Source organism: Solanum dulcamara, chromosome 5, assembly GCF_947179165.1.
Source record: "Solanum dulcamara chromosome 5, daSolDulc1.2, whole genome shotgun sequence".
Taxonomy (NCBI): Eukaryota; Viridiplantae; Streptophyta; class Magnoliopsida; order Solanales; family Solanaceae; genus Solanum; species Solanum dulcamara.
Window position 1 is genome coordinate 7,051,502 of NC_077241.1, and position 27,154 is coordinate 7,078,655.

At 36.4% G+C, this 27,154-nt stretch overlaps 1 protein-coding gene and 1 long non-coding RNA gene across 3 annotated transcripts in view; one reads left to right on the plus strand and one right to left on the minus strand.

The window, feature by feature from the left end:
- The first annotated feature begins 5,803 nt into the window (after nt 1-5,803).
- Nucleotides 5,804-16,664, plus strand: LOC129888953 (uncharacterized). 2 transcript variants are annotated; one of them, XR_008766760.1, is made up of 3 exons: nt 5,804-6,026; nt 6,176-6,296; nt 16,526-16,664. It is a non-coding gene; the product is annotated as an uncharacterized LOC129888953 (long non-coding RNA). The 2 variants fall into 2 exon arrangements; XR_008766759.1 differs by lacking the exon at nt 16,526-16,664 and adding an exon at nt 6,714-6,902 and having other exon boundaries at nt 5,805-6,026.
- Nucleotides 8,335-27,154, minus strand: part of LOC129888952 (NAD-dependent malic enzyme 62 kDa isoform, mitochondrial) — a 44,741-nt gene continuing 25,921 nt past the window's right edge. Inside the window, exons 11-19 of the mRNA XM_055964025.1 lie at nt 21,465-21,578; nt 20,635-20,700; nt 19,712-19,784; nt 19,552-19,638; nt 18,978-19,032; nt 18,817-18,888; nt 18,650-18,712; nt 17,719-17,833; nt 8,335-8,752 (exon numbers count right to left, since the gene is read on the minus strand). Of these exons, the coding sequence (XP_055820000.1) occupies nt 8,678-8,752; nt 17,719-17,833; nt 18,650-18,712; nt 18,817-18,888; nt 18,978-19,032; nt 19,552-19,638; nt 19,712-19,784; nt 20,635-20,700; nt 21,465-21,578 (720 nt within the window). The 3' untranslated portion in view covers nt 8,335-8,677. The remainder of the gene's footprint in view (nt 8,753-17,718; nt 17,834-18,649; nt 18,713-18,816; nt 18,889-18,977; nt 19,033-19,551; nt 19,639-19,711; nt 19,785-20,634; nt 20,701-21,464; nt 21,579-27,154) is intronic.

Consider the following 27,154-nt stretch of genomic DNA (forward strand, 5'->3'; position numbering starts at 1 on the left):
CAAATACAAATAGGGGGCCCTGCTCCAGTCTGTCAAACTCATCCCTACGCTGATCACGAAGGCTATAAGGCACAAATCTCTCAAGGAACACCTCAGTAAACTGTTCCCAACTCATCATAGGAGAACCAATAGGTCTACAAGCAAGAACTGACCTCCACCATTCTTTGGCCACTCCCGCAAATTGATATGAAGTGTAAGCAACTCCATGTGCCTCTAAAATGCCTAGGTTGAACAACCTGTCTTGGCACTCAGTCAAAAAGTCATAGGCTTTCTCTCCGGCTTTACCATCAAACCTTGGAGGTGCCAATCTAACGAACCTCTCAAAACTCTTCTGCTCAGATACCGACATGGCAGCATTAGCAGAAACTGGCGGAGCTGCAAATCTCGGAGGTGCAATAGAAGGCATTGAAGATGAACCAGGAGTATGAAATCCTACACTAGGCCCCTGAACTGGCGGTGTTGCACCAACTATGATAGGAGAACCTACAACACCTGAAACAATACCAGAGGTAGGAGCACCATCCAGTCTAGCCAATAATCGAACCAATAGCTCCTAAAGAATCGAAGCACTATCGGAAACCACAGGAGGCTAGGATGGCCTCTGCTCCTCAGTCTTCTGCTCTAAGTCATCCTCATGCCCATACATGGGCTCAGGTGATAGCTCTCTAGCTCGTCCACGAGCAGGTGCCGCTCCCCTTTCTCGGCCTCGTCCCCTGACTCCACCACGTCCTCTACCTCGCCCGCGTACTAGGGCTCGAGCAGCAGGTGCAGCCTCACCCTCAGTAATTGTGACTCTAGTCCTTACCATTTGCGCAGAAGGAATATATTAGAGGTATACAACACTTGATATGAATAAATCGCACGAAGGGAGTAAAAAGAAAGAAATTCTCCTATTAAGTATCTTGTAGCCTCTCGAAGATAAGTACGGACGTCTACGTACCGATCCGCAAGACTCTATTAGACACCCTGCTCTTTAACTTATAAGACCGGTGAACCTAGTGCTCTGATACCAATTGTCACGACCCAAAAACTGAGGTCATGATGGCACACATCTCAAAACCCAATCTGATGTGTAACCCTAAAAATAAAACTCATACAAGACTCCCAAATGGGAAAGTGATGCCACGATTTAAATAAAAAGAAAAAAACAATGAAGAAATTATCCCAAAACCTAGTGTCATAAGTATAAAGAGCATCTAATACAAGGTTCGAATCTAAAGATACAACATAAGTCTCTGAATGATACAAAAGACTGAAAAATAAAGATAGACTAGTGACGATCCGAATTCTGGGACCTCACCACTAATCTGAGAATACACAATCTGCTAGAATATTAACTGCCACGTGGGGTACCCCGACTAGTATCTGCATCAAAAAGGGACACAGAAATAGGGGTGAGTACAATTCACATGTACTTAGTAGGTTTTAGCTGACTGAGTATAAGGAATTAATCAAACCTATGAAATAAACTAAGGAACGCATCCACCTACATACAGAAAAGTCTCACTTCGGCATCGGTGCCGCCAGTTTATATATATATTGACGCGAGTAAAGTAAACCCATAATAACATCTCATAATCACAATTAACCAGATAATTCAAGCAGCACAAATATCAATGCAATGCAATGCAATATAATGATGCAATGATGTGGTGGTACGGTGGAATCAAGACTGTTGCACAGACAATCGTATACACCTGCTGAGCTGTGCTACCAAGCAGGGCCCATGGGGGTCTTGCAGACCATATACCTCAATCACAATATCTCATTATCCTAGCCACCTCCTCGTGGTCAAGGGATCACAATGCATCCACTACCCTGCCGGAAAACCGCCTCGGTCAGAGACTCAAGATACAAAGGTTGAGATCACAATGCATCCACTACCCTGCCGGAAAACTGTCTCGGTCAGGGACTCGAGATACAAAGGTTTAAAGGTGTTTCATTTTCTTTCTCAAAAAGAATTTCCATATTTCTCAACTTCTCATGTTTCATGATATGATGAATGAGGATGAATGCATCAAAACACATATGACATGGAAGTAATATTCAACTCACATGTGGTATAAGGTTCAAAGTTCTCAAAACTTAACCTACACATGTTATTCACCCTCAATAAATAGTAACGGGAAGGAAACACTTTCTTTTAAATATTCACCCCTTTCTCAACAATATTTCAATGCTCAAGTATGCTAAAAAAAACCAACTCAATCTATCAGGCGGCATCACAAGTCAAATAATATACTCAAGCCTCTCTCTTAGGCAAATCACAAATCACATGCTCTCAAAGCAAATAAGATAACAAATAAGTCCCCCACACGGGCTATGTAATACGAATAAACCCCCACACGGCAATACATTAATAAATAAGCCCTCACACGGGCATCACAATATATATAACATTCTCAACTCATACTACAACCCCATCCCAAAGTCTATAATATATGAATGACTAATTACCCCATCTCAATCTCAAAGAAAGATAGCCAAACCTACCTCAATTGCCAAAACCGCACTCGAATACCTCCACCGGACAAGCAACTCTCGAATTCAGCGCTCGGAATGACAATCCACTATTAACAATGAAACATACACGTCACAAGGAGTCCAATGACACCCATATTGATAGGTTTCGAAATCGAGGGTAAAATGGTCCAAAATTTAATTATTTTCGAAAAGGGTCAAATCTGAAAATTTATTGAACAATACCATTCTATTGGTAATAAGGAACTCATGGTTGAAAAACCCATAAAAATAGAGCTCAAAACGAGTTGGAAATCACAATTTTCCTTAAATTCGGATTAGGGAAGAAACAAAGATTTTTGGGGTTTGAAACTAAAATTTAAGAGTTAAAATCGTCAAAAACTTAATGAAAAGGAAGGTTTTAGGTCAAAAATCACTTACCCAACACTTTGCCTCGAAAATCTCTTCTCAAATCACCTCAAGGAGTTCAAGAACTCAAACAAATGATGAAAAATATTGAAATGGGAAGAAAGGGGCATTTTCTGCCCAAAAAGTTACTGTTCACGCGTGTTACTGTTCACGCATGTTACTGTTCACGCGTGTTTTGTACAAATTTTCGAAAATCATCCTCAAGGTCATTACACTAATGGATCCCAAAATTACAAAATTGGGTAAAAAAGTTAAAGCCAGATGGATCAATCGATAAATATAAGGCTAGACTAGTTGCTAAAGGATTTAAGCAACTAGAAGGCTTAGAGTTTTTTGATACTTTTTCTCCGGTTACAAGAATTACATCCATTTGACTTTTAATTGCTATGGCTGCAATTTTTGATTTGCATATTCATCAAATGGATGTAAAAACTGTTTTTTTATATGGAGAACTTAATGAAGAAATTTATATGGAACAACCTGAAGGTTTGGTTGAAGCAGGCCAAGAAAGCAAAGTATGTAAACTTACTAAATCTCTATATGGCTTGAAACAGGCACCAAAGCAATGGCATGAAAATTTTGATTCTTGCATGATTGAAAATGATTTTAAAACAAATGAGTGTGATAAGTGTATATATCATAAGTCTTGGAATAATACACATGTTATTATTTGTCTATATGTTGATGATTTATTGATCTTTGGCTCGAATATGAATGTTATTAATGATACTAAGAACATTCTTAGAAGCCATTTTGATATGAAAGATCTTGGTGAGGCAAATTTTATTCTGGGAATAAAAATTACTAGAACATGTGATGGAATTTTCCTTGACCAGTCACATTATGTTGAGAAAATTTTAAAAAAATATAACTTTCTTGATTGCAAGCATGTTTTAACTCCTTTTGATTCAAGTGTACACTTGTTTCCTGTTCAAAGTGAAAATGATGTGATAAATCAAAAGGAATATGCTAGCGTAATTGGAAGTTTGAGATATGTGACTGATTGCACTAGGCCTGATATTGCATATGCAGTAGGAGTACTTAGCAGGTTTACTAGCAAGCCAGGTAATGAACATTGGCATGCTATAACAAGAGTTATGAGATATTTAATTGGAACAAAAACTTGTGGTTTGTTCTATAAAAAATATCCTGCTGTACTTGAAGGCTTTTCTTATGCAGATTGGAACACTCTAGCAGGTGATTCCTGTTCTACCACTGGTTATATTTTTACATTGGGTGGTGGTGCTGTTTGTTGGAAATTAAAAAACAAACTATAATTGCTAACTCTACGATGGAGGCTGAACTAATTGCTTTAGCTTCAGCTAGTGAGGAAGCGAATTGGTTAAGAGATTTATTATTTCAAATACCTTATTTTGAAAAACCAATTCCTCCAATTTTAATTCATTGTGATAGCACTGCAGCAATTGGTAGAGTTCAAAATCGTTATTACAACGGTAAATCCAGACCTATAAGGAGGAAACACAGTAATGTAAGATCGTATTTGACAAGTGGTACCATTAATGTTGATTATGTCAAATCTTGCGAAAATCTTGCAGATCCTCTTACTAAGGCCTTAACAAGAGAAAAGGTCTGGAGCACATCGAGGGGGATGGGATTGAAGCCTATAAATCCATGAGTCATATATGAGGAAACCCAACCTGGAGACTAGAGATCCTATAACCAGGTTCAATGGGAAAAATGAATCATATGATGACTTGTTGTGAAAAAAAATGCACTATTTTTTATTCCCTCCCTATGATGTGAGTGCATTGTTTCCTATAGTGAATTGTGGAGGTTGAGTTTAAAAAATTCTTAATGAAAATCTGTAGCCCGTATGGGTGGAGTGTTAAATTTACAGGAGCACTCTCGACAAATTTTACCTATGTAAGTATGGAAGTAGGCCGCTTCCTATGAGAATTAGGCTTATTCTCAAAAGCACTCATAAAACCGGGATAGCACAAGGCCGTAATGTGCTGGCTTATAAAGCTAGTGACAATACCTTGATTACTATGTGTGAGTAGTAATATTTTATGTCCCTTAAGCAGTCATAGTTCAAGTCTGAGACCACTACGACTCTGGAGTAAAAGTTATTGTTTCACTAAGTGGAGGTTCAATGCAGAGCACACCTTCATTATGTATAGAAATCTTCCTTCAGTTGATAAACTCTCTTATACAATATTAAAATGAGTGGGGGATTGTTAGTGTGATCATTTTAACATTTTAGTAAATTGCAATTTTAGCAATTGTCCATTGATGACATTTAATGCCATCTTTATTATTCTTTCTTTAGTGTATAAAAATGTCTTTCATTATCATCTTTATTTAGTGCAAGACTAAATCATTCCATTATGTATTTTTAATCTAATTATCACTAATAAGTGGTGCACTAAATCATATTATTATGTATTTTTAATCTAATTATCACTAATAAGTGGTGCACTAAATCATAATGGTGCACTAAATCATAATGGTACACTAAATGATGATAATGATGGCATTCTATTATTTTTTCATCTTTGTATGATTTTCTCTCCTATAAATAGAGAGGTCTTCTTTGTTTTGAAAAGTAAGATAAGAGAAGAAATAATTGAGAGAGTTAAGTTTATATAAAAAAGAGAGTTCTTATTAGTTGAAGGGAGGTGTTCTTTGTGTAGAGCTTTAAACTCAACTCTTGTCCAGAGTTTGTTGAGTTACATTTTTGTGATAAGGTTGTTGTATCCTGGAGGGGACAAGTCAAGAGGACTACTGCTGGACCAGTGAAACAATTTACTGCAGTGGGCTTGAATCTCCTTAAAGAGAGCGAGATATCCGCGCCTCAGCCAAGAAGTGAAGTTAATTTCTTCATTTTATTTTTCAATTGTAATTTGTAATCTTATAATTTCACCAACACAGTTATCCAAGTACATATATTTAGAATCAAATATTCACGGATGCATTCCGCAAATAATAGATGATACAGTCTAGATATACGTGTCCAGTATCAATTATGCATTGATACATTCATCAAATAAAAACAAGTCACATTCTTGTTATTTTTCAAATTCAGATACATATTTCAGTATTAAATATGCACTGATACATCTATCAAACAAGGCATCTGGTTTCTGTTCTTCGACGAGTTAACAGCTCTCTAGGAGGTTCTAATTTGTTCTTTTTTCTTGCTTTTGAATGGTGGAGATTCTCTTTACTTTGCAGAACATGCTTTCTTCTTTTATATTGCTTTGCTTTGAGTCGATATACTTTTCGAAAAGTATAAAAATGGATCTTCTTTCTTAATTTTTTTCAGAGGAAATCATTGCAGGAGCAAGATTATGGAGAAAAAGATTGTAGAGGAGATCTAGAGAGAAAAAAATGATGCCAGCAGAGGGAGATTTGAAAAAAAATAATACTGCGAGAAAAGGAGAGAGGTGAGCCAGAATTTTCTATAAAAATTGAAAATGTCGATAAATTTCATAATTTGTTGAAAGTATCGTTAGCCGTTAGGTAGTATAAATAGGGAAAAAGGCATTAAATCCCTTTTAAACTTGTCCCAAAAGTCAGTTACGCGCTTAAACTATCGTGACAACTTATTACACATCTAATTTTATTCAAAGTGATATTAATATCCCCTTCTGAAGACAATCTCAGTTTCTGTGTGAAAAGGTGTGATGCACGCATTTTGACATACAAGTAATATTATTTTAATAATTTTAAACTCTTTTTTCTTAATATTTTCTTACACTTTTGCAAGACCTACTCGGGTGTTCTTCCTATTCTCACCATACATATCTCTCTCTTTTTTTAAACCCATTTCTTCATCCTTTTTTATCATTCATAAATTGAAGGGAAAAAGAGAAATTAGAAGAGAAAACAGAGAACACTAAGATGATTATGAAGTATAGAGATGTTGGCGGTGACGATAGGCGGTGGGCAACACCATTGTTGCCGGTGAAACAAATAAAAACTTTCAGATCTGTAAAATTCTTTAAAAATCTTGATTATTATGAATGAAAATAAAGCAGTTTATTTGTATTCTTTGTGTGTAATGAATAATCAAATATGCTATTAATAGTGGCTTGAAACAAAATGACATAGTGATGGCTTGAAACTCTGGTAATTTTCTTTGATGAATTTTGGATAAATTTAGACAATATAATCATGAATTTTATGCATAAATGTCATAGGATTTTCATGAGAAGCTATTATCTTTCTCATGATTTTTTTCGAAGATCTTATCTAGTGGATCCTTCGGTGAGTTTGAGCAAAAAGATCATGAACTTTGAATTGAAAAAATATTAACTTTTCGATGAAAGTCATCTTCTCCACTCCTTTCTATTTTTTCATGCTTCAATGAGGATAAAGTGAAAGAAATAATCAATAGTGACAAATAACAATGAATTGTTGTTGTTGAAGAAGAAGAATTAAAAAGAAACGAAAATGTAAAAACTTTAAAGAATGGGGCCACCAATAAAAAATAAAAAAGAAAGAACATTGATATAATTAATATATTAGAAATTATAATACTTACTTATACAATGACCAATAAAATAGTGTCACATATTCAAATTTGTCATTTTAATAATTTTTTCCTTTTCACGCACTTTAAGGAAGGTGAAGACACTTTCTCTGCCATGTCACCTTCTAAGGGGGCATTAATATCATTTTGAATAAGATTAGGAGTGTAATAGATCATCATGATTGTTTGAGCGTGTAACTGACTTTTCAAGACAAGTTCAAAAGGAAATTTATGTCTTTTCCCTGTATAAATATAATAGTTATGTTTGCTTAGCTATGCAAATTTTTCTTATTTTCATCTTATTTTAACCCCTAGTATTAAATATTTTTGAAATAAAATTAGCTTAATTTTGTTGTTAAATAAAGTGTAATTTATTGGAGAGAGATAATGGTAAAATATACTTCCTACGTTTTATTTTATTTGACTTGTATACTAGATGTTTAATTTTACTTGTTCCTTTTAGCAAATAAAATAATAGTATACAAATTTAAAGTCAGAAAATATCATTAATAAAGTTAGTTTAGTAAAAATACACCTCTAATAAAAAAAAATCTTAAAGGATATTTCAATTCAATAGGAATCAAGCCAATAAATGGTCCTCGACTTACTTTCTTGAGTCTTGGAAAAGATAGCACCTTCAATTCCAAAGATAAATTTGTTATTCCCATATGCCAAACACGACAAAATATGTAAATTGCTAATTTACCTGTGCACTAGTCGTCACCGTCACCATGCACCTTACTACAACAATATACTCAATATACTCCGTGTAACTCCACGAGTGAAATCTCGAAAAGTTGGAGTTTATGCAAATTTTATCATATCTTTATAGGGTAGAGATAGTTGCTTCTGTTATACCCTCGGCTCAAGGAAAATTGTGATTCAGAACATAACTATGCACGAGTAAAAAGCAACAATGAAATACTGGGGCAAAAAAGAGATAGTAGAAATAGTACCGATCACAATGTACCTTAATTCACAAAATTTATCCCATTATGTTTGTTAGTAATAATTTTGAGGTGAATGCTAGTCATCCCTTTATTGTACAAGTCAAATTGAGTACACAGAACTATCAGACCTACAAACACTTGTACACAACACCTACATCACAGGGCAATTATAGTACATTTGTGCAGCAAAGCCCATGATATTACATGAGCTGCGTGCTCGATGTTAAATTTAACATGATGCCATCGTGTCACAAAATGTCCATGATCATGTCTGATCCATCAAAACCTTGCTGATGTTGCAAGAAACATGAAAAGATGAAGCTTTGCATGCAGCTATAGATGATCAATCTTTCTTGTAAATCAGTGTTGGATAATCCGGACTCCACATATTGTTCTCCACAAACTCAGATATTTGTGCCTGCGATAGAGTTCCACCAATTAAAGTACCCAAGTTTTGAAATAATATTAATGTAGGCAATTACTACAACCAACAGAACAATCTTCTCGAATGTTCAAAGAAGGTTTAGGTTTTCCTAAGTTGTATTGCAGTAACACTCTGAATAGAAGCTACAACAGGGGAAAACCTTGAGAAATGATGGAACATAATAATCCTAAAAAAGAGAGTCAAACCAATTCAAGGGCTATAAATCTAAATGGATGAAGGAGAGAGAGTGCCTTAGGAGGGCTACCTTGATATTTCAATTTCTCTCGGGACCTAAGAAACAAAGTAGCACTTACAAAAATGAGCATATGGCTGGAAGAGGATATTTTTATGATGAATACGCTATAAAGATTTTCATTCATTTTCTAGATGTAACCTTATAAGAGAGTTGTCATCCATTATGGTAGAATACTTTATCCAGCTTCTAAAAATTGAGGTGATCTTGTGCCTAAGGCATTTCTGTAAATATACAGAATGACCTTTTATGAAGTAGGCAATATGTGAAATAGCTCGTCAAACATATCTCTGCAGTGTAGCGTACTAGTGAGTTCTAGCTTCATGCTCCAGTCTCTTTTTCCGCAGATCCTTTTAGTGTCCCCTTGAGTATCACATTATCCCGTAACTGAAATGCTCCACTTCAGATTTTAATTCTTTTGTACTTCATTCTTTTATGCACAATAATACAACAGGACTCATACACTGCTTATACAGTTCCCTTAACCTTAATCAACTGTTATGTTTCTCTCTTTCATTTCATACTATAGATTCTTGCTACTTCTCTAAATATTACCATAGAACCAAAAATTCAAACTCAAGTTAACTAGTAGAAATCAATCAATCCATTAGACCTTGTTAGAAGTTCCTCATCAGTTGTGGGATGGATAATTGGTTTCCTTAGATGGTCATGAGCAGTTCTCATCTTATGAGCAAGCTCTTTTGGAGTTGAGTTAGCCCCAAGACCCATTTCTCAACATAGTATCGGGGCACAGACCCATCCCAGTCCTTGGTTTACCCGATGTTGCCTCCCATTGTCTCCCATGTTATATTGTCCACGCTCCACATGTCAAGTCTTGGGTGTGCAGAGGGTGGAGATGAGAGGAGTCAGAAGTCTCACATTGGTTGTGTGATGGATAATCCGCAAATTATAAACTGTTGTACTTCATGGCATTGAATTCCGTCAAATGGCAAATAGAATGCATTAGGAAAAGGGGGGTAATGTCGTTGAGTCTTCAAATGTGGTGGAACAATCTCAACAGAGACCACAAAAGGAAAATTAATCGACACATGGGACTATTACCGTCACTTTTGGAAATGCCCGTTTGGCCTGAGCTCATTGAAGTCCTCACCGGATATTGGGATAACGCAAAAATGGTATTTCATTTTGGAATCGTAGAAATCACCCCAACAATGGAGAAAACATTTTCATTCCTAATAAGCCGACCGCCAAAGAAATCATAGAGTACCTCAAATTGAAACGTGGTCGAGCCGACTGGGTTTATGGGTCAAACATCGCTTTCAAAGATCTTTATGATCGATTTAGGCATACTGATAACTATATAACTTTTAATTAGGAGTTTCAATCATATAAAGAATGGGATGAAACGCGACCTCTAGCATTTGCCATTGCACTATTATAAACCATGGTGTTCCCTCAGGGTCCGAGTCTTACTATCAACTCTCGAATCATCATGTTTGCTCATATTGCCTTCCATGGACTTACTAATCAAGGAGCGGTGAAATATTACTCGCTTGCGCCCACTATCATAGCCGACATGTATCGTGCCTTGGGAAGGTGCATAAATGGGCATAGTTATTTTCAGGGATGTAGTTTGCTTCTCCAACGGTGGATACTCAGTCATTTGCTCAAGGTACAAGGAACTAAGGAGTTCCATGTCCAAGACAATAGGAACACTCTTTTGCATCTTAACGGGATATTGTATTGGGGGGATCTCAATACGAGGAAAACTAAAGGGCAGTGGGCTCAAATCTTTTCTGAGTTAGGAGAAAATGACATACAATGTATGTTTGATAGGTTCATCTCGAAGGAAGTCGTGTTGCGAGGTACTAAGTTTCCGTTCTTACCATTTTCGGGCATCCGAGGTATTTGTCCATACGTACCTATCCGAGTTATGAGACAACTCGGAAGAAGACAAACCATACCTTCGACAGGACCTATTAATGTCTTTGTATTTGATCATGGGGACGATAAAGTCTGAAATGCAAAAGATATGTTAAAAGAATGGAAGAACCCCCCAAAGTTAGGCGAGGAAAATATTGCTGAGGACCGATTCAATGCTGGATATGTGGAGTGGTACAAGGAGTGATTAAGGAAACACCTATAGAATGGTACAAAGCTACCTATTCGTTGGAACAGAGACTCTCTTTTAGAGATAAATGGTTTTAAAATATGGAAAGATTCAAAACTGAAATTGAATTTTTCAAATGGTTTGAATGCTCAGGACAGTTAGATGATACTAAATCATCTCTTCAAGTCCTTGTTAACAAATGGTACACCAGAGAACAAGTGGTTGAAAGCGTAACTCCCCCTTTGGAAGGATTAAGAAGTTATTGCCGCAGATGTCAACAAAATCTTCGAGCAGAATAACTACACCAACCAGGTTCTTCATGTGGTCTCTCAGCAGATTGAAGAATCCAAGGGTAGCTACAAAAGTTTAAGTCAGATTGGAGATAAACCAAGTACATCCAAGGTTACTCCCCATATCGAGACTAACCCTATCTTTAGAATCCCTGAATTCTCAAAGGATGATTTTCCTGAACTCTCTAACAAGTTTAGTCAGTCTAATGACTTTTTGGATAGGATTAATGAGCAATTGTCCAAGCTCAATATTACCAAAGGAAATAAGATTAGCGTGATGATAGGAGAACGCTATCCGAACAAAAGAAATTATTACTCCAGACCTTCCTTCCCAGATGTACAATTCGAGGAAGATACCCTTCACCCATCTGCAGCTACTGATGGAACGGATTTAACTGAATGGAATATTGACGGAATGGCAGAAGGCCAAATCTATGGAAAACTCCAGGAAATGGGAATGAATATCACGGCATAAAAGATGAAGAAGGCCAGGGATAAACAAGTTGCCAATATGCTTATAGCAGGCTTCACTGGAACGCTCAAAAATTGGTGGGACAATTATCTCACTGACTATAACAAAGCTGAAATTCTGAATGTTGTTACTATGAAAACTGTTGTCAAAACAGAAAATGGAATGGAAACTACAGCAGAAGTAGCTTTTGAACACGCCACCACTACGCTAATATACTACATAGCAAAACATTTCGTGGGTGAACCTCGTCTCTTCCAAGATAGAAGTCTTGAAATTCTGAACAATTTGTACTGTAAGAAGTTAACAGACTTCAGGTGGTACAAAGATATGTTCATAAACAAAGTCATGATAAGGGCTGACTGCAATAATGACTATTGGAAGGAATGCTTTCTTAGGGGTTTACCTCCTCATTTTGCTGAAAAGGTAAGAGCCAAAATAAGAGACAGATGTGATGAGAAAATTCCCTATACTCAGCTATCTTATGGAGATTATCAGCATTGTTAATGTTGTTGCAATGGAACTTTGCACAGATCTTAAGCTAAAAGAATAGCTTAAGAAAGAGCAAAAGTTGTCTTCTACAGAACTTGGCAGCTTCTGTCAAGATTTTGGGTTTCCTTTGTTGAAACCTTCGTCTGCAAGGAAAGCAGGCAAGAAGGAGTGTACCACTGGTCACTATAAGAAAAGATCTTCTAGGAAAAGAAGAGAAACTAAAGAAAAACCCAAGAGAAGGTTTAAGAAGAAAACCTCAAAAGATTCTTCTTCTGAAGAAACTTGTTGGACATGCAACAAGAAAGGACACAGGTCTAACCAATGTCCTAGAAATAAGAAGAAGAAGAAGAAAAAGATTAATCTTCTTGAAGTTGATGAAGAAATCAAGCAAAAGCTCTTCTCCATCATAGAAGAAGAAGAATCTGAGTCAGAATACTCTTCAGATGAAGAGCAAGAAGAAAGTGACGATGACTTCCTTAATGTCGCTCATGATTCAGAATCTGAAGAAGAAACTTCAGAGTGCAATTGCAATGGTGCATTTTGCCTCTGTGATAGTGAATCTATCAGAGTTATTTCTGAGAGTTCAGCCGAAACTGTATTCTCAACAATTGAGCATATCCAGGACGAAGAAGCCAGGAAGAAAAAATTACAGAAGTTAGTTACTAGGCAAAAGGAAGAAGGGCCTGCAGTAACTCCTTTTAGCATGAAACAAATCATGAACAGATTTGATTCTAAAAAGGACGAACCTTCTATCGAAGTGCTTCGTGGAGAAGTCAATCTTCTTAAAAAGAAATTAAAGAGGTGAAGGCAAGACTTCACAAGATTGAAATAGACGCCCTCACGGAACAAGTTCTAAAAAGGACAAACAACCAAGCTGAAACAACAACTTCGAAAGCCGTAATCACAGGAGATTAGGATGAAGATAGAGATCTTGAATCTCCCAAGTATGAATCTGAGGCAGGAGTAAAAACGATTACTAAAATCCGACCTCAGAGTTCTCATATTTTGATTAAATTAGTCATTAATAATAATTTTGTGCTTAACAAAATTGCTTTGTTAGATAGTGGTGCAGATAGAAATTGCATTGTTGAAGGATTGATTCCGACAAAATACCTTACTAAGGGTACCACAAAATTATACAGCGCTACAGGAGAGCGTATTTTGATTGATTACAAGTTATCCAATGCCCATATTTGCAATAATGATATTTGCCTTTCTAATGATTTTGTTATTACAAAAAACATTAATGAAGAAATTATTTTGGGTATACATTTTATTACTCAAATAAAACCATATCTTTCAGATTTTGATGCTATACGCACAAAAATTTTGGGAAAAGAAATTTCATTTCCTTTTATCAAAACTCTTTCTCATGAAGAAAGTAAACTTTTACATAAACCTTCTCTCGAGTTTTTCTTTAGTTTCTCTTCTTTCTTTTAGTCTTTCACTCTGTAATCATGTTCAAGCTTCCGCTTCAATCAATATAAACCAGCACTCATTTGTGAGTAATTCTTGTCTTTATTTACTTACAGTATATACGATCCATTAAATTATGTTCGGAACCGTAAAAGAAAGACCTTGCAGGTCTTCCCTTAACCACTCCTTGTACCACTCCACATATCCAGCATTGAATCGATCCTCAGCAATAGTTTCCTCACCAAACTTTGGGGGCTTCTTCCATTCTTTTAACATATCTTTTGCATTTGGGACTTTATCGTCCCCATGATCAAATACAAAGACATTAATAGGTCCTGTCGAAGGTATGGTTTGTCTTCTTCCGAGTTGTCTCATAACTCGGATAGGTACGTATGGACAAATACCTCGGATGCCCGAAAATGGTAAGAACGGAAACTTAGTACCTCGCAACACGACTTCCTTCGAGATGAACCTATCAAACATACATTGTATGTCATTTTCTCCTAACTCAGAAAAGATTTGAGCCCACTGCCCTTTAGTTTTCCTCGTATTGAGATCCCCCCAATACAATATCCCGTTAAGATGCAAAAGAGTGTTCCTATTGTCTTGGACATGGAACTCCTTAGTTCCTTGTACCTTGAGCAAATGACTGAGTATCTACCGTTGGAGAAGCAAACTACATCCCTGTTAATAACTATGCCCATTTATGCACCTTCCCAAGGCACGATACATGTCGGCTATGATAGTGGGCGCAAGCGAGTAATATTTCACCGCTCCTTGATTAGTAAGTCCATGGAAGGCAATATGAGCAAACATGATGATTCGAGAGTTGATAGTAAGACTCGGACCCTGAGGGAACACCATGGTTTATAATAGTGCAATGGCAAATGCTAGAGGTCGCGTTTCATCCCATTCTTTATATGATTGAAACTCCTAATTAAAAGTTATATAGTTATCAGTATGCCTAAATCGATCATAAAGATCTTTGAAAGCGATGTTTGACCCATAAACCCAGTCGGCTCGACCACGTTTCAATTTGAGGTACTCTATGATTTCTTTGGCGGTCGGCTTATTAGGAATGAAAATGTTTTCTCCATTGTTGGGGTGATTTCTACGATTCCAAAATGAAATACCATTTTTGCGTTATCCCAATATCCGGTGAGGACTTCAATGAGCTCAGGCCAAACGGGCATTTCCAAAAGTGACGGTAATAGTCCCATGTGTCGATTAATTTTCCTTTTGTGGTCTCTGTTGAGATTGTTCCACCACATTTGAAGACTCAACAACGTTTCTACAACTATGTCAAATTTGAGAAAATGGGCATACCTACAAAACAAGGTACTGTTAGTATCCCCACTCGAGGGATAACAGTTTAGTTACCACACATACATCTTTCAAATGTCACGTAAGAATGGTATGTCGTTAGGTTGTGGACGTTTGACATGTTTTGGCGGTCTACTAATGGACTTAATACACCTTGGGTATTAAGACGTCTTAGGCTAATGCTTAAATAGGGATTTGGTTTCGCTCTATATTATGTAGACTAAAGTGGGCTTTGAAAAGAGACCGGTTACTCGAGTTGGACAAACTGCAGGGTGAATATAATAAACGGTGTTGGACGACCATGAACCAACTATCCGTTTATTACTTCAAAAAGTAGAGAGTTATTTTCTTAAGGGACAGCCGCAGATGACCACGTAACCTCTTTTTTCCTAATGCATTCTATTTACCATTTGGCGGAATTCAATGCCATGACGTGCAACAGTTTAAAATTTGCGGAATTTAAACAAATAAAGGCAAGTAAACAATATTACATAGCCAAATAATCAAATCTAATGGTTAGAACCTATCAAATTCCCCGACGCTTTTGGGATCGGTTGTATGAATTCCCTATATCCATTTCCAATATTAAAATTATCTTCCTTATGGGGAAAATAGTTTCTCTCACACTTATCCTAAGCGAATAGCTAGTTCAATCCTAATTAATTGGTTAGCCTATATGAATTCTTTACTTATAGGCCTATAAACACCAAATTGGGGATTTGAACATCAAATTGAAGTTGGATTAGAAATCTAATTGTAGATTTGGACTTCTAGGGTTATGGGTAACTACATAATTTATTTTGAGATTTGACAACGGCACTAAGGGTTGACCTTTTTGGGTTGACTTTGACCTCGACCGAGCTTTCAAATATGGAATTGACATCCATGGATTGATCTAACCTCGTAGAGTATTCTTTTGAGTAGATCAAGTTTATTTGAGGATTCAGAGAGAGGAAAGGTGGTTTGAGAAGGTTAAGAGTTACTTCAGATCGAGGAAAGGCGGTTTGAGAAGGTTAGGAGTTACTTCAGATCGAGGTAAGATAAAGCTTTGACCTCAATGAGGGAATTTCCCCAAAATTTATATTGTTTTACGTATACTATGTTTATGCAAGTACCATATATGTAAGATGAAGAGTAGGAATGAGGGTACCGGGGTTATGATTGTTACACAGGATATAAGATATTGTTGTCATACATTCTTTACATGTTCTTCTCTGTATCATGACTACTTTATGCATTATATCATGCTAGAATAATGTTATAGGCATCGTATTTCCATGCTAATTTAACATTGAGTTATGTGCATGTTTGATTACATGTTTAGTTGTTAGTCATGCATTGTACGAGACTTTGTAATTGCATACTTGATTTCACATTTAGATGTGACTATGACATGTAACTTGTCCGTACGAGCTATGATATGGCATGTGTGCTGTCTGGGCGGCATGTACAGGCAGGACTATTGTGCTGCATCACTGGGGTCACTTGGGCTGCGACGTAATGTACACCCAGGACATTTACACACAGGATTATTGCACTGGGAGCACCGGTGTTGAGTAAAGGTCAAATCTTTATCATACATCCATGATTTCTGACTTGTGTATCTGTGCATAGCTTAATATGCTGCATCTGTGCAAATATTAATGTCATAATTGTGCATACTTTATTATGATGTTATGTGTTTTCCCTTTGTTCAGATTATACCATTATTGCAGGTTATTTAAGTGGGTATATTTAGACCAACCCTCCTCACTACCTTGTTGGGGCAGCCGATGATACTTAAGGGGTAAGAATTGGTGTACTCATGCTACATTTGCTGCACTTTTTGTGCAGATTCTGACCCAAGTACCATCAGAGCTCAGGAGCGGGTCCAAGAATACTTGGAGATTGCTGTGGCGAGCAGTTAGGCCTATTCCATGGAGTCATGGAGTTCTCCCCTATCTTGTTTCATTACTGTTTTCCTTCAGACAGTATTTGTAATTTTACTCCGGTGTATTGTCATTCCATTAGACACCCATCACTAACAGTCTTTGGGGGTTATTTTAGACGTTTCCACACTGCATTGGTTTTAAACATATGTCCTTACCCTGATTTTCTGCTTTCAAACTTAATTATGCCATTTTGGGTAATATTTGGAAAGCATGATTATTGGGTTTGCCTAATAGGTTTTGTTTAGGTACCATCGCGCTGCTTAGGAAAATAGGGTCGTGACAATCCAATTTTAATTTGCACCTTTAAATCTCTATCTATCATTGCCATTCTACCGGAAAAATGCACTTAGATATCCACATTGCCTGCATTTACGCACCACAATCTCATCAAATCTCGTTTCACATTCATTCTTCTTATGCCTTCGTTCTTATGGAAGCATAACTTGCAATATATTTTGTCTTAATTCTAGCTTATTACGAATCCTTTATGCTTCCAGTGGGTTCAAATTAGTTGACTCCCATGCTAATTCCATCAATTATAACAAATGCAAATTGCACATACTTCATCCTATATGCTATTGGTTAGTTCATCCAATAACTGGGGTAACTAATTACATAGTCCAAAAAAGTCCAACGTGGAAAGACGCAGCTATGGGAATTCCTTTGTATCTCCAAAGGAAACTGGCATGTAGAAAGATCCATAAAGTAAGAATACCTCATCAAGTTTCCGCAACTCTCGGCTGTCCATTTCACGGTATCCTTCTGCCAGATCCTCTTCTATAGCTTCTTTCACGACTGCTGCAGCAACCTCCTTTGTTATATCGCGTATCCTGTGATGAAAATAAACCATTCACTATGTTAGCAATAATGTAAATCTGAAGCATATAGAGCAATGACATCTTAGTGATGCATTTCAAAATGTAAAATGATTATTATGACATGAGAACTAGATCTAAGAAGGCTGAGGAAGTCTGGAGCTTTGTATGACACATTTACTTATATCAAGAGGATTTTACTGGGAATTTAGCAGATCTTCAGAGCTGGTCCCAACTTGAGACAAGTTTCTTATTGGTCTCCAACTAAAGATTCAGGTGCATAGTCTCTGAAATTGAATTTTCATTCTGAAATTCTATCTTTGTATCTTGTATTGGAAAGCAACTTCTGAGTGAAACTGAGAAAATTTCTATTCCTAATCTATTTTTAGACGGAAGTAGATACGACATATGAATTGATCTGGGAATTCCCTGCAGTAAATGTTTAATTTTGCTGCTAGGAACTGCTTGAGATAGAAATACCAACAGCAGAAACAACACATGCGAGGGCATGGCACGATGCATTTTTTCTACTATGTAAGACCCACTATATAAGCCCAAGGTGTGGGCATAAGTTCCATGAATTTTATTTTTATTAGTTTCAGTTACTAACATTAGTTATAATTTTTCTAGTAAAAGTTTTATTTTTTCCGACTTAAACTCAATTTCTTTTACTAGTCTCATAGTTCCTCTTTGTAGATCGAAGAAGCCACCCCCTGTAAATCTTCTTTTATTTCTTTTTTTTTTTGGAGGAGGAGGGGGAGGGAGGGGGGGGGGGTAAGCAAGGTTGTCCCCCTGTAAAGTAAAGTTCCCTAATACCCCTAAAGCATATACCTGGATATTGAAGGGTATATAATCCCCTTGAGCACCTCCTCCTCAGTCATATATGCAGCCAAGCTGTAAAAACCACACTGTAGTTAGAAAATAGAAGTAGAAGCTACTCATGTGCTATAGATCAATAGACTTGGAAACTTTACAAAAGCATCAAAAAAGGGAAGTACCACTCAGCTGCAGCCTGTAACATGCCATCTGAAACTATTCTAGATCCAGACAGAAGAGTACCAAGTCCTATTCTGAAGCATGTATGGAAACTATTGTCAGTAAAGAGAATATAGAAAAGCTTAGACTAGCTATCTAAAATTTTGGACATTTGGAGTCTAACCCAGGAAAAAGGAACATGTTGTTTGCTTGGTTGCAGTGTCCAACATGACCGTTTCCTGCAAAATTCACATGCAGATAAAATATTGTTAATCCAAATATGGATCTATATATAATCATCGTAGGTCAATTTATCATGTATGCATACCTATACTAATATCAAGTTTTCCAAATTTTTTTTTACAAAATTTTTCTTTCTTTTTTGTTGGCTATACATGATTTGGAGACCATGATGATCTAAACGTTACACAAAGTAATTCTTTTTCCAAATAAACTGCAGCAATATAAATATCAGAAAAGTGGACTGCAACATTTACCCTATCCTATTAGCATTTTTCTCATATGAAAGAGAATAAAAGAAACACTGCGAACAATTATTAATACTTGCATTATTATACAGATACATCCATTATTAATACTTGCATTATTTATACAGATGGATCCATTATTAAAACTTGCATGCAAACCAGTACTCCAAATGTTACTAACCAAAAGCAGAAAAGTATGAAAACTCTATCAAGACAGAGAACTCAAAAGAATGATAACAGATTTTAGAACCAATTGCTTACTAGACATACCAAGATCAACATCCTTGAATGGGCTTCCACTTGCAAAAATAATGTTGTCACCCAGAATTGAAAATGCTTCCTCAGGGGTGCATTCAGCTATTAATGAAGAAAACAGTGAATGAGAATGTTATCAATCTCAAAACCTTATATGTTCTCAATTAGTATATACCATTTCTCGTTGGATTTGACATTGGAAAAATTGCAGCCCGGGTTGAAGTTGAATGTTTAAGGGCTTCCAGTACCTGAAATGTTCACAATTTTTAAAAACCTTGTATGTTTTCAATTAGTATACACCATTCTCCTTTTTTTCCCCTTTGTAAGTAATGTTTAAAGCACTCTCATTTTCTCTGGTGTACAGATGCCAATACACAACTTCATTACCTACAAAAAGAGGGGGAGAATGTCTTCCCACATCTTTTAAGAGGCCACTAATGATTATATGGTAGGGAAACATTGTCCTCCAAAAAAAGCACAATATTTTCTATGTTAAACTTTTAAAGAAGATAATGAAGTAACCTATTAATCCGAAAAGGAAAATGAGAATCCTTAAACTGGCCTTGTCCTGTTCTTTATATGTTAGCATCCAGATGCAAGTCTGCTACAATGAATTTTACTGAAGCACTAATACAAAAATTCAATACCCATGCCCTCAATGTTGGTAGATAATTACAGAACTGACATTCATTAGTGGGACATGGAGAATTCACATTGTATGACGACAAGAAAGATTCTCTGTTTTCTAGTTTCCAAATGTCATCCAAGAAACAGAGGGATTGATTTCAGCTAGAGATGCATGGAGTGTTTGATAATCATAAACACTTATAAACAATGTTAAGTAAGATAGTTGTTTAAGTAAATTTGGACTAACATTGTTAGATCATGATATTGATTGCGACTAAAATGCTAGTATCATGTTAAGTAAATTTGGAGAAGCATGTTGGTTCTTATCAATGTTAGATTGATGAATCTTGAATCTCACTAAAATTTATTACGCAGGGTTCTGTTCTCGTTGTGGCCACAAATAAAAGGAAACAAGTGTATATATTTATGTAGCTAAAAGAGATTCAAATTATCAACTTTTATATGCTATACCTCTTTTGAAAACAAGCCTCCACAAGCAGATAGACCAAGAAGTACATCTGGCTTCACTTGGTGTACCTGATTGGAATCAATACATTGCAATTGTGTCATACTAATAGCCTATGGCAAAGAACATAAGGGATATTTCACTCATGAATCAATACATTTTTGGTATATAAGCTTCTATCTCTATACTCTCCATCTCGTACCTAACTTTCTCTCTCTTCAGCTCCGTTATGGCTTCTCACAATGGAAAAGCAAGCCATACGAGTTCAGAAAACAGTTGATTGGCAATGTGATTCAAAGCTAAGTCAACCTCATAATTACCTACATTTTCTGTATTTTGAATGCTTTCACACTTTTAGTTTATGGAAGATCCTATTGAATCAAAATCCATGTTCTGTTTTTCATGTTGGAACAAGTAAAAGTTCACAGCACCACTATTCAGGCAAACTGCCAAATCTAAAGATCTAATATATATTGGCTGGCCTTATCAGAGTTAAGCCATCATCATATTATTACGCTCATCTGTCCATTCAGTTTCTATTTTCCCACTAACATGATAAGTTGCATTTGAACACAACTACAATTCTTATTTTTGCCTCGGTCAACATTTCCTTAAGATCTCAAATGTTTATCTGATGAATAAAACAGTCGTCATGTGAACATTCTCCTTTCATATAAATTTACTCAGCATATATTCACAGTAAGCAATCGACAAATTATGAAAACTTTTGAGTCCTACACTAAGATGAGACAGAGTGACAGACCATAAAAGCCCTGATTCTTTATTCAAAAATGAGAAGTCAGTTTTCATGAGTGAAAGGATAAAGGTTAATTACCACTTCCGCTAGGGTTGCACCTTCACTTAGTCCCTGACGTTCAATCTCTTTGATCTTTCTGGCAAACGGGCGAGCATCAGGATCAACATTTTCACGTGCCTCAGTAATTAATCCCTAAATACATTGTTAAACACCCATCAATAATTATGTCATAGTTAAACCTACCTAATGCATTTCACTTCCCCAAATGATTTCATATCTACAGAGCAATATAGAAAAGCAAAAGAAGTCCAAACTAACATTTACAATATCATCAAACTAGACTACTTCGACAACCTAAGCTAGAGAAAGGAAAGAAACACATTAAATGCATTTAACGCACGACCCAAGTCTAAATTGAGAACTGCTCGCAGGCAACAAGCATGAAAGCACTTTTCAGGAACTTGCTTGTTGCTTTGACCCTTATAATCATTGCCAAAAGAGGCTGATGCTAAATATATGGTATAACCCTATAATTACTCACTATTCGTCAAATTTCTACCTGATATTCCACTCTGTTGATGTATCTGTACTTTCTTTCCCATCTTTCTACGCAATACGTAAACCACAACCAGATTTTTTTACTTGTTCACAAGGCTTATCACTTATATCTGTATTCATTGGACTCTAGATCAGCATTGGCAAAGATGTGCATAGAAAAGCACAAAGATTGATAAGGTTTAAGTGCAACGCATAATTCAAGCCCGACCATTAGTGAAACACGACGTAAATGAAGAAACAAACAACAACAACAACATACCCAGTGGAATCCCACAAGTGAGGTCTGGGGAGGGTAGGATGTACGCAGACCTTATCACTACCTCATGGAGATAGAGAGGTTGTTTCCGAAAGACCCTCGGCTCGAAAGTCACAGTTCCAAGTACGAGAGAAAAAAACAATATATATAGCATAAAGAAAAAAAGGAAAAAAAAATTAAAAAAAAAAAGTAAAAATAGAAATAAAAATAAAAATAAAATGCAATGCACAATTTACAAGACAAGAACAATAACTATAGCAAAGTAATGCAATAAACAAAGGCAATAGCAACACAACTATAAAGGCACACCTAGACCTACGACCACCCAAAACCGACACACGGTAAGACACCATTCTATCCCTACTAGCCTTCTACCCGCGACCTCCACTCTTTTCTATCTAAGGTCATGTCCTCGGTGATATGGAGTACCGTCATATCTTGTCTAATCACCTCTCTCCAATACTTTTTTGGTCTACCCCTACCCCTCCGCATAGCCCCCAAATCCAACCGCTCACACCTCCTAACTGGGGCGTCAACACACCTCCTCTGCACATGCCCAACCATCTCAGTCTCGCTTCTCTCATCTTGTCGACAACGGATGCCACTCTCACCTTCACCCCAATAACCTCATTCCTGATCTTACCACTCCTAGTGTGTCCACACATCCATCTCAGCATCCTTATCTCCGCAACATGCATCTTCTGAAGATGAGAGTTCTTTGAAAAATTATTTGAACGATGCAAAAAAAGTTGTTGTAAATACAAAAAACAACTATATGGGTATTTGAATTGAAAAAAGTACCATTAATTGAAATATATGAAGTAAATTAATGTAACCAAGCCCAAAATCATTTTAAACTTCTGATTCGAAAACAGATATGAAATCTTAAGTTCATAATAGAGGATAAATGCTAGTTTTCTTATACTCACTTTGTTTCAATTATGTGTTTACTTTCTGTTTTACTCTGTTTTAAAACAACGCCACATTCTATGTTTAGTAACCCTTTAATTCCAACTTCTCACATGACATGTTTAAGACCACATATTCAAAAGGCATTGGTACATTATATATTCTTTAGTTTAAAGACCACAAGATCTAAAAGTCTCACTTACTTTCCTAATTTCATGCCAAGTCAAACTAAGACACAAAATGAAACAAAAGGTGTAGTAAATTTATAATTTTGATTTGTAGACAGTAGCAATTTTATTCATTACATTCGCTAACAAAATATGTCCCTTCGTTGACGACATTCATTGTTTAATAAAATCATCTTTCAAGATAGAGCTTATGGGTGATAATGCGTCTCAAAGTAGCTTGATGTCTTAATGTCCACACTGAAGCACCACCTAATAAGCAAAACATTCATCATGTATTGCACCTGCCTTCAAGACTTACGCACAAATCTTTAACAACACTGCAGTGAACGGGACTTTTATAACAAAATACAAGCAATGGTGAACTGATAACATACAATCCAAAGTTTTACTCCAACGTCCATGCTAATGTTGTCAAAGACCAAAAGTTTAGGAAAGTACCAAAATTTGTTAGGGTAAGCTCTAAATCTAATTAAAATGAATGCTTTAGTAAAGGAAGGTGTATAATGAAAGGAAAAAAAAAGTATACGTAAAAATAAAATGCTCCCTCCCATTTTATATAAATGTGAAGGTGAAACTATTAGGGAAGGGAACAGTTTTTTCTTTGACTATGATTGTGTCTTGTAAAATACTTCAAATCATGAACTATGTTGACTTATACTCCCTCGTTTCAATCTATGTCTTACTTTCTTTTTAGTTTGTTTTTAAAATGTTGTCTCACATCCATTGTGAGATGTGAACTTGGTTAATTATATGGTCTTGGGGAACACTCACCTCATTAACTATCTTAATGAACCAGTTTTTGGGGTTGATTAGGTCCAAGATCCATTTTTCATCATGGTATAAGAGCCCAACTCATCCCAATTCTTGATTTACTGAGGTCGAGCTCCCACATCATGCTGTTCACAGTCCAGTTAGCAAGTTTTGGGCATGTGGAAGGGGAAGGGTATCAAGTTCTTTCATATCATTGTGGGATGTGAACGTGGTCTCCCTATATGGCCTTGAACACCCTCTCCTCATGAGCTAGTCCTGGGTTAAGTTAAGCCCAAGGTTCATCTCTAATCAGAAAAGAATGTATTGTTCTATATTTAGTAAGTTTTTTTTTTTTGAAAATGGCAACTTTTTCATCTATTTATCCACAGGTTTACTACATCAATGTAGTCCCCCTTCCAAAATGAATTACAATCTAACAGACTTCTATCAGTGCTTTTTGTCACAAATAGTCTAAAACATCAAAAAGATCTTCTGCCTGTACTAATAATTCCTGTTGACACCAAAAATAATAAAGAGCTAGACAATTCATCTTTAAAATCTGTAAATTGTTTTTCTTGCCCTCAAAGCACCTTTGATTCCTTTTTTTCCACACTGTCCACCATATGCAAGTTGGGACAATCTTCCATCTCTCTTCCTTTACTGTAGTATTGCCCACATTTAGTAAGTTTTTAATTCCAACATTCCCATTTTATCCCTTAATTACACTCCGTTATAAGAATAACATGGCATGTTTAAGACCACAAGATTCAAAAGCCTTCTTTACATTCTTAAACTTCGTACTCAGTCAAACTAAAACACATAAAATGAAGCAAAGGGAGTAGTACATGCATATATTTGTTTCCTCCCAAGCCTCCACTTGATCAATCTCTGAGGAAAAGCGAAAGCTCAATTCAGTTGGCTACCATTCTAAAGAGTTTTCTATTAAGTTCACTCTCTTTCCTTGATGAAAAGGTACAAATGGTCAAACTTTGCCAATAGTCAAATATCTCTCTGTGTTCCTTTGGAACCTCGACTTACTAGATTTATTAGAATGCCTATGAACGTCGGGCTTTATTGAAATCCATTCACAGATATATCGTTGTCAGCTGCAAGAACCTATGACTATGCTTCATAAGGAGTATTGGCGCCCGTAAAGAAATGGATATTGGGCCTAACTCAACCCCATAAGCTAGCTCAAAACCCTTTTTCATTCGCTGTGGGACTGTGCAACACCCTGCCTCATGTTCGGGGCTGGAAATCTAGAGTGAACATCGGGGTGTGGACAATTTAATATAAGGCCCAACATCTGGAAATAAGAAATGGAATGAGTCCTGTTCTACTACCATGTAAAGAAATGGAACTTCAGCATAACTCAACTCCAAAAGCTTGTTCTAAATGAGAGGGTCCAAGACCATATAAGGAACCCATCCCTTTTTCATTCGATGTGATACTCTTCAACATGACCTTTAGGACATAAATGGTAGACCTGAAACAAAGGCATGACTACTTCAAAACATAATTTTTAATTATAAACATAATGTAATTTTAGTTTGAGAAGGTACAGGGGGCAATTGTAAGATGAGAAAGGTAAGAGCGATTGAGTCACACGAGATTCATTTGCAATTTGGAAGAGGGCAGGAAAGTAGATATGGAGTGACTAACTAGGTTGTTTGATGTCATTTTTAGGACGACTAAAAAATGCCAGAAGAATGGAGGTGGAGTCCAATGATCTCATTGTACAAAAACAACGGTAATATTGAAAATTGCAACAATTATAGAGTATCAAATTATTAAGCCACATTATGAAAGTTTGAGAGTGGATGATAGAGATGAGGATGAGGAGGGATGTGTCTATTTTTTAGAACCAACTTGGATTCATGCCAGGCGATCAACTACGGAAGCCATCTATCTTTTAAGGAGATTGTTGGAGTAGTATATGGATAGAAAAAGAAACTCACATATGGTGTTCATTGATCTGGAAAAGACATACTACAAATTCCCAGAAAGGTTCTATAGAGATGCTTGGATTCTAGAGGCGTACATGTGGCTTACATTAGACCGATTAAGGACATGTACGATGGAGCCAAAACCCGAGTAACAATGGGAGAAGACTTGGAATACTTTCCAAAGTGATAGGGTTGCATCATGAATCAGCTCTTAGACCGTTTTTATTTGCCTTGGTGAAAGACAAATTGACACGGCATATCCAAGGAACTAGCAAAATAGACGATGATGTCACACTCTTAAAATTAGAAACATTCTTCCTTACGATCCTATCTGATCTCAATATATGCGTCATAAATTGGCTATCAAATGTTGATTTAACCCATAGAATTTTTTCTTTAAACTATCAATCTCCGGTGTTCTATGTGATAAGAATGTGTCTCCAAGACATAAACTACAAAGTGGTTGTTAGACCAACTATGTTGTATTGGGCAGAGTGTTGACTAGTCAAGAACTCATACGTTCAAAAAATGAAAGTGGCAAAATGAGGATGCTTAGATGGATGTGCGGCGAAGAGATAAGATTATGAATGAAGATATACGGGGCAAGGTGGGAGCGGTCTTCGTGATGGACAAGATGAGGGAAGCGAGGTTGAGATGGTTCAAGCATGCGAAGAGGAGGAGCACAGATGACTAGTGAGGAAGAACGAGAGACTGGCAATGAAAGGCCTAAGGAGAGGTAAGAGGAATATCGAAGAAGGGGAAGGAGTGATTAGATAAGACATGGGATGTTCAGCTCATGAGGACAAAAACCTAGATAAGAGAGCATAAAGGCTGAGGATTAGAGTAGAAGGTTAGCAGGTACTTGAGTGATTTATCTCTTTCCCATGGGAAATCATGGTTCTAGCTTGGAGTACCTTATTTTCTCCCTTTCTTTTTTTCATTATTATTTTACTATTATTTTTATTCTTCAATTTTAGCACTATTGTTGTCCTTTTGTTTTGGTTATCTTAATATTTTGTTGTTAATATTTCTCTTTTCTTAGAAATTCGTTCACCTTGTGTTTTTCAAACCTATTTGAGATGTTTTTCTTGAGACGAGGGTCTACCATAAACAGTCTTTACCTCACAGGGTAGGAGTAAGATTTCCTACACTCTATCCTTC